Source organism: Oncorhynchus keta, chromosome 8 (genome assembly GCF_023373465.1).
Source record: "Oncorhynchus keta strain PuntledgeMale-10-30-2019 chromosome 8, Oket_V2, whole genome shotgun sequence".
Taxonomy (NCBI): domain Eukaryota; kingdom Metazoa; phylum Chordata; class Actinopteri; order Salmoniformes; family Salmonidae; genus Oncorhynchus; species Oncorhynchus keta.
Genome location: NC_068428.1, coordinates 13,445,951 through 13,453,301, shown reverse-complemented (window position 1 = coordinate 13,453,301; position 7,351 = coordinate 13,445,951). Strand labels below are relative to the sequence as shown.

The window sequence follows — 7,351 nt, the reverse complement described above, 5'->3', positions numbered from 1 at the left end:
GGGCTTTTTATACGAGAGACGGCAGCCATTTCTGGATGCAGTGGATATACTGTGTATGAGCTGTATTGAATTCAAATGTGAAATCAATCGTCCATTTTATGGGCATAACTAGCTGTAAATTAGCCTTCGTACAGTACTGGGCATCTTTCACCTAGAAGGTAGCACACAAATACTGCAGAAATGGTGAATGGAAAATAACCTCTCAGCAGACAAATAACCTCTCAGCAGACACGTACAGTAAATAACATATGTAATTGCAGAGTTCTGTCAAATAGGAAAAACACATTCCTTTCCAAGATTAGACTGAGACAAGTGTGAAAGCCTCCTAGTCCCTGGGGAAGTGTGTAGGGGCTCCAGACAGACTGGGCTGAGAGAAGGGCTGAACTCCATCTACCCAGGCGGCCTGCTGAATCTCTCAGGATAAGCCTCCACAAAGTCTAAAGAGCTTTCTTTATTCATCTCATTTCCCTCATCTAAAAAGACTTGACGCATCCCGGCGATATGGTGGAAGCCTACACAGCCTTACAAATGTAGTTTCAACACAGTGACAGTGGGCCAAATACAACCGCGGACCTACAGAGGTATCGCACACTAACAGTGGTACTGCCTGGCTGCTCCACTGCAGTCTCCCAGTCTCCACAAACACAGGCAGACACACACTAGAGGATAGAAGGATGTCAGTGAGTTGTGGTTGTGATTGGGCAGGAACCAGGAAGGAACATCAAGAGGCACGGTGTATGTGGACCTCGCAAGCTGGGCCGGCCTGATCTTTACCCATTGCTGCCTGCAGGTGACCCGAGGAGCTAGCTGATTGGCTTGAAAGGGCTGATGAGGAAGCTTGAGTGTGCTCTTCTTGTTCCTCAAGGGCCTCGTCATCACATTTACCTCAGGTCACTTCAAAGCCCTAGCCCTTGTGACTGGAGGGGGTAGAAGGGACAATGTGTTCTACAGGAAATGATGAGCGTGTGCTTTGAGAGCAGGGCCCTCAATGATATCAGCAGTGAGAAGAGCACAAGCGGCTGCCTTTCACGCGACACAGTACAGAGACAGAGAGAAAGAGAGAGACGAGAGGGAGAGAGACAGAGTGAGAAAGAGAGAGACAGAGAGAGCACACCGGGGGCTTTTGAGAGCCACACCTCTGACGCATCTACCCGCCACACCAGTCCCGAGATACAGACGGCATCCCTTTTGAAACAATAACTCCACATCTTCACCATTTACAAGAAACCCACAGAGCAAAACACAGAGCAAAAACCACAACACAACAACCAGGCTTGGTTATGCAGAATCGGAGAATCGTGGTATGTGAAGCCCATTCAATTCAGTTACATAAGGCCAAGGGACAAACGATACTAGCTGTGAACTTCTATTCTGACTATTAATTAAGTGCATACAGATGAAGCTATGAGGCTGATCGGACAAGGCAGTACCATTATTTTGTCATTAAAGTGGTTGAGAGAGAGAGAGGGACAGCTTGTACTAAAGTTCCCGACTAGGAAGAAATGTAAAAGCTAAACCACTTGGTCCACTGCGACCGCCTGTGTGGATTTGGACCGCTTTGGGACAGAAATAATCCACACTTTGAGGGAAGCCGTGTTTAGCTAAGTGGAAACGCTGAATTCTTCTTGTAACAGCTGTGGCTCAGTAAAACATGAAGGATATCCTGACTGGAAATATTCCCTATGTAAACAATGAAAGCACACACAAAAGGCCTTGCAAGCGCCGGCCGGACGTTCCAACACAGGGGCGAGGCGCCGGGACGGGGCCGTGAGGTGAAGAGAGTCGGGGGAAATCCATAAAGGGGTAAAGGGGAACATATCAAAACCCCTACCTGTTCCGCCACGGGAGCGGAGTGTCCCTGTGTGGGAGGAGGTGTGGACCCCTCCAAAAACAGTTATCCCCTGGCCAACGGGTGCTTGGAAGTTGTTGAAGTTTGGGATGGCGGTGACCCCGAAGCTAGGGTAGTGCTGGTGCTGTGGCGTGGGGTCGGCTCCATAGCGGTAGCCCGCGGCACTCTGGGAGATGCTGGTGTCTCGGTCGTCCGTGAGTTTGGTTGCTTCTTTATCCTTGCATTGCACACAGCCCATCATCTATATTCTATAAAGTCAAGGAGAAACACAGAGAGAGAAGAGGGATTATCAACTTGACAGGAAATCAATTGTTCAACCAGTCTGAAAATGATGAGTAGTAATACATGCAGTAGAGGTGAACTTTGACATTGTTCTTGGTTTGCTCTCCCATCTCCTCAGATCACCTTTCCTTGGGATGCCTTCTCTCAAGGACCACTGGGGAGTTTATAGCCTGATACGCACGCAAGCACACACACAGAACAGAATACTGGGAGGTTTATAGCCTGACACACACATACAGACGACACACACAGCAGAGCTCCGGATGACACACACACACACACACACACACACACACACACACACACACACACACACACACACACACACACACACACACACACACACACACACACACACACACACACACACACACACACACACACACAGTCTCTTTCATGGCCAGGAGAAAAACCACACTGTGATACACACTGGACTTGGGGAAGGAGAGCTAGTCGGGGAGCAGGGGACCCATGGAGGAAGGGTCTCAGGGGTATTAGCTCATCGATTATTTCTATGATCACATCACTGCCAGTGTCGACCGTCCGTACGGTCAAATGGACTCCAGAGGTGGGGATGGAGAGAGGAGAGCAACTGCAGTGTGGATGTTACTTCTGTCGGTTAAAGAGACGGGACATTTTTCCAGACATCTCTGTGTTCCTACCACCCATTGTTCAGCCAAGAGTAGCGTACTTCTATGGTATTATCTAGGTCATTAAATACCAGTATATAAACACACCTACATACAAACAAAAAAATATACACCTTCAGTAGACTATTTATGCGTTAGCTGAGATGGTATTTGCACTGTCAAAACGAAAGCGTAAAGTTAATGAATGGCCGAGAGCCAAGCTCTACTACCGTGGTGCTGGGGAAGATTACCACTGGGCAGTTTTATTCACCCTGCGAGAATGAATGTCATCTCATTACCAGTGTGCAAAGCAAACACGAACATAACACTTTGTCTGTGTAGTAGATCAGTGGAGACAAATAGACTGTAAATTGCAGTGTTCCTATGGAGACAGACTGCTGATCTAGCCTTCAGCTAAAGCCACCGACTGCCCTCAAACGTGTCATTTGAAAATATTCAGGATTTAAATCAGAGCCCTGTTTCTCTTTCTGTCTCTTTATCCCTCCCTCCCTCCCTCCCTCCATCTCCCTCCTTCTCTCTCTCCCCCCCTCATTCCAAGCCTCCTGGCCCAGAGTCTCCTGGCTCTTCCATCTCTTCTGAGAGGAGCAGGACGTGCAGTCTGCAGTCATTGAAGACACATGCAAGGAGAAGAGACTCTGGCTCAGTTTGCTTCCCTTTGGTCAAAGGGAAAAATAAGGCCCAAACTATAGGAAGCCCTCCTCCTCTCCATCAATCAGCACAGCAGCAGGACAATGGTCACCCATAGAGCATGGCCGTGGCCCAGACCCTTCTTCCGTCATCGTCACTGACTGACTACCGCCCGCTTGTCCAAAGGAGAGAGAGAGAGAGAGAGAGAAAGAGAGGACAGCGAGAGAGACAGAGAAATAAACAACGTCAGGGTTCCCAATCTATTAAAGTATAAACTACATATTGGATTATATTTGTAGATTAAGGCTGAATCCACACAGATACAGAGATCAGATGAAAAGGTATCTCGGTGACATCATCCAATCTCATAAACTACATAACATATCAGTGCATCGTATTTGCTCTGTGACCGTGACCTGACAAACCAACCTGGCTCCGCAAAATGGACGTGCGAATGCAGTAAATGCCACAATGACTCAGCGGTCCAACTCTGTAATCCAAGTCGACAAGCCCTGAGTGGGAAGAGGAATCAGATAACTGCTATGGTCAGTGGTGGATTCCACAGCAGTTCTAATCGCCTAGCTACACCTAACAACTTGTAGCATCACTGAAAAGGCTCAAAGTTTCTCGATAATCTACCTCACAACATAGCCGCCCAGCAGCAGAGAGAGAGATTGGATTGGCTGTTGGACATTGACATTTTCATTCTGATCTCTGTTAGCCGGTCAGAAGGCTTGGCTTGTGTTGTGGTAAATGTCAGAGTAATCTGTGGAAGCGGTATGCTGTTGACTAGATACAGTCAAAGCTGCCTCTGATAGCGGCACAGTATTATAGGTGATTCCAAAGGAGCCCGTTGGAATAGGTTGCTGCTGTGTAAATGATGGGAGATGCAGTGTGTCGTCAGCTTCAACCATATCCCAGAGTACTGCAGGACCACTCCCAGTATTGTTATTCTATCCTGCAGTAGGCAGCTATAGGACAGTCCTCATAGCAGGAGACTGTCAGCCATGAACTAACAGAGCCTCAGCCCAGTGCTACAAACACTGTCCACCATGGACCCCTCGACACTGTTCACCATGGACCCTTCGAAACTGCTCACCATGGACCCTTCGAAACTGCTCACCATGGACCCCTCGACACTGCCCACCATGGACCCCTCGACACTGCTCACCATGGACCCTTCGAAACTGCTCACCATGGACCCCTCGACACTGCCCACCATGGACCCCTCGACACTGCTCACCATGGACCCCTCGACACTGCTCACCATGGACCCCTCGACACTGTCCACCATGGACCCCTCGACACTGCCCACCATGGACCCTTCGAAACTGCTCACCATGGACCCTTCGAAACTGTCCACCATGGACCCCTCGACACTGCTCACCATGGACCCCTCGACACTGTCCACCATGGACCCCTCGACACTGTCCACCATGGACCCCTCGACACTGCTCACCATGGACCCTTCGAAACTGCTCACCATGGACCCCTCGACACTGCTCACCATGGACGCCTCGACACTGCTCACCATGGACCCCTCGACACTGCTCACCATGGACCCTTCGAAACTGCTCACCATGGACCCTTCGACACTGCTCACCATGGACCCCTCGACACTGCTCACCATGGACCCCTCGACACTGCTCACCATGGACCCTTCGAAACTGCTCACCATGGACCCTTCGAAACTGTCCACCATGGACCCCTCGACACTGCTCACCATGGACCCTTCGAAACTGCTCACCATGGACCCCTCGACACTGTCCACCATGGACCCCTCGACACTGCCCACCATGGACCCTTCGAAACTGCTCACCATGGACCCTTCGAAACTGTCCACCATGGACCCCTCGACACTGCTCACCATGGACCCCTCGACACTGTCCACCATGGACCCCTCGACACTGTCCACCATGGACCCTTCGAAACTGCTCACCATGGACCCTTCGAAACTGCTCACCATGGACCCCTCGACACTGCTCACCATGGACGCCTCGACACTGCTCACCATGGACCCCTCGACACTGCTCACCATGGACCCTTCGAAACTGCTCACCATGGACCCTTCGACACTGCTCACCATGGACCCCTCGACACTGCTCACCATGGACCCCTCGACACTGCTCACCATGGACCATTCGAAACTGCTCACCATGGACCCCTCGACACTGCCCACCATGGACCCCTCGACACTGCTCACCATGGACCCCTCGACACTGTCCACCATGGACCCCTCGACACTGCTCACCATGGACCCCTCGACACTGCTCACCATGGACCCCTCGACACTGTCCACCATGGACCCCTCGACACTGCTCACTATGGACCCCTCAACACTGCTCACCATGGACCCCTCGACACTGCCCACCATGGACCCCTCGACACTGCTCACCATGGACCCCTCGACACTGTCCACCATGGACCCCTCGACACTGTCCACCATGGACCCCTCGACACTGCTCACCATGGACCCCTCGACACTGTCCACCATGGACCCCTCGACACTGCTCACCATGGACCCCTCGACACTGCTCACCATGGACCCCTCAACACTATCCACCATGGACCCCTCAACACTGCTCACCATGGACCCCTCAACACTGCTCACCATGGACCCCTCAACACAGGCTAGGGACTGAGCTCAGCCTCACTGCTCCCTTTGTTTGAACCCAACCTCTTTCATCTCTTTCTTCGCCCCCCTTCCATCTTTCTTTTTCCCTCCTCTCCACTGATGAATTATTCCCTCCTGTTGAGAAAACAGAAAACACCTGCTAGCCGTAGGCACTTGTATTGCTGTTTATTCCTCCACTTCCTCTGCTGCAGAATAACAGCCTGAAAGCGACTGAAAGCCATCAGCACAGTGTTTCATATAGAAACCCTCACTCTTCTTCTCCTCCTCAGATTGGTTCAGCCAATCAGATCAATGGTCCTTCAGGCAAAATCCATTATAAAGCAGAACAGAACCAGAAGCAGAGTAGCAGTTGGGTCTATAATTAGTTAAAATAAAGGCCATTCATTTAGGGTCTATATGGACCAAATTCATTAAGAGCTTTAATTGAAAGCCAAAGATCTAAAGATTTGAAGAATCTAAGGCTCCTGTTCATTAAATAAAAAGCAAAAGGGACAAAAATGGATTAAATCAAGAAGGTGACATGTTTGAGCATGTCTCCGGCAATCAGTCTCTAAAGAGAAGAAAGGGACAGAAAAAAGATCCATCCACAGTGAACACACGATCGCTCAGAAAAAGATCCATCCACAGTGAACACACGCTCGCTCAGAAAAATATCCATCCACAGTGAACACACGCTCGCTCAGAAAAATATCCATCCACAGTGAACACACGCTCGCTCAGAAAAATATCCATCCACAGTGAACACACGCTCGCTCAGAAAAATATCCATCCACAGTGAACACACGCTCGCTCAGAAAAATATCCATCCACAGTGAACACACGCTCGCTCAGAAAAAAGATCCATCCACAGTGAACACACGCTCGCTCAGAAAAAAGATCCATCCAGTGAACACACGCTCGCTCAGAAAAAAGATCCATCCACAGTGAACACACGCTCGCTCAGAAAAAAGACCCGTCCACAGTGAACACACGCTCGCTCAGAAAAAAGATCCATCCACAGTGAACACACGCTCGCTCAGAAAAAAGATCCATCCACAGTGAACACACGCTCGCTCAGAAAAAAGATCCATCCACAGTGAACACACGCTCGCTCAGAAAAAAAGATCCATCCACAGTGAACACACGCTCGCTCAGAAAAAAAGATCCATCCACAGTGAACACATGCTCGCTCAGAAAAAAAGATCCATCCACAGTGAACACACGCTCGCTCAGAAAAAAAGACCCATCCACAGTGAACACACGCTCGCTCAGAAAAAAAGATCCATCCACAGTGAACACACGCTCGCTCAGAAAAAAGATCCATCCACA

General features: G+C 50.0%; 1 protein-coding gene across 5 annotated transcripts in view; it reads right to left on the bottom strand.

Annotated features, from left to right (window-relative positions):
* LOC118386809 (tyrosine-protein kinase Fyn) overlaps positions 1–7,351 on the bottom strand; it is a 78,701-nt gene that overhangs the window by 18,298 nt on the left and 53,052 nt on the right. For 4 of the 5 annotated variants that reach the window (XM_052523490.1, XM_052523487.1, XM_052523491.1 and 1 more), the window contains one exon: positions 1,832–2,097. In XM_052523490.1, coding sequence (XP_052379450.1) covers positions 1,832–2,090 — 259 coding nt within the window. In that variant the 5' untranslated portion in view covers positions 2,091–2,097. Of the gene's footprint in view, positions 1–1,831; positions 2,098–3,520; positions 3,584–3,837; positions 3,921–7,351 lie in introns of all 5 variants that reach the window. The other variant, XM_052523488.1, reaches the window with a different exon arrangement.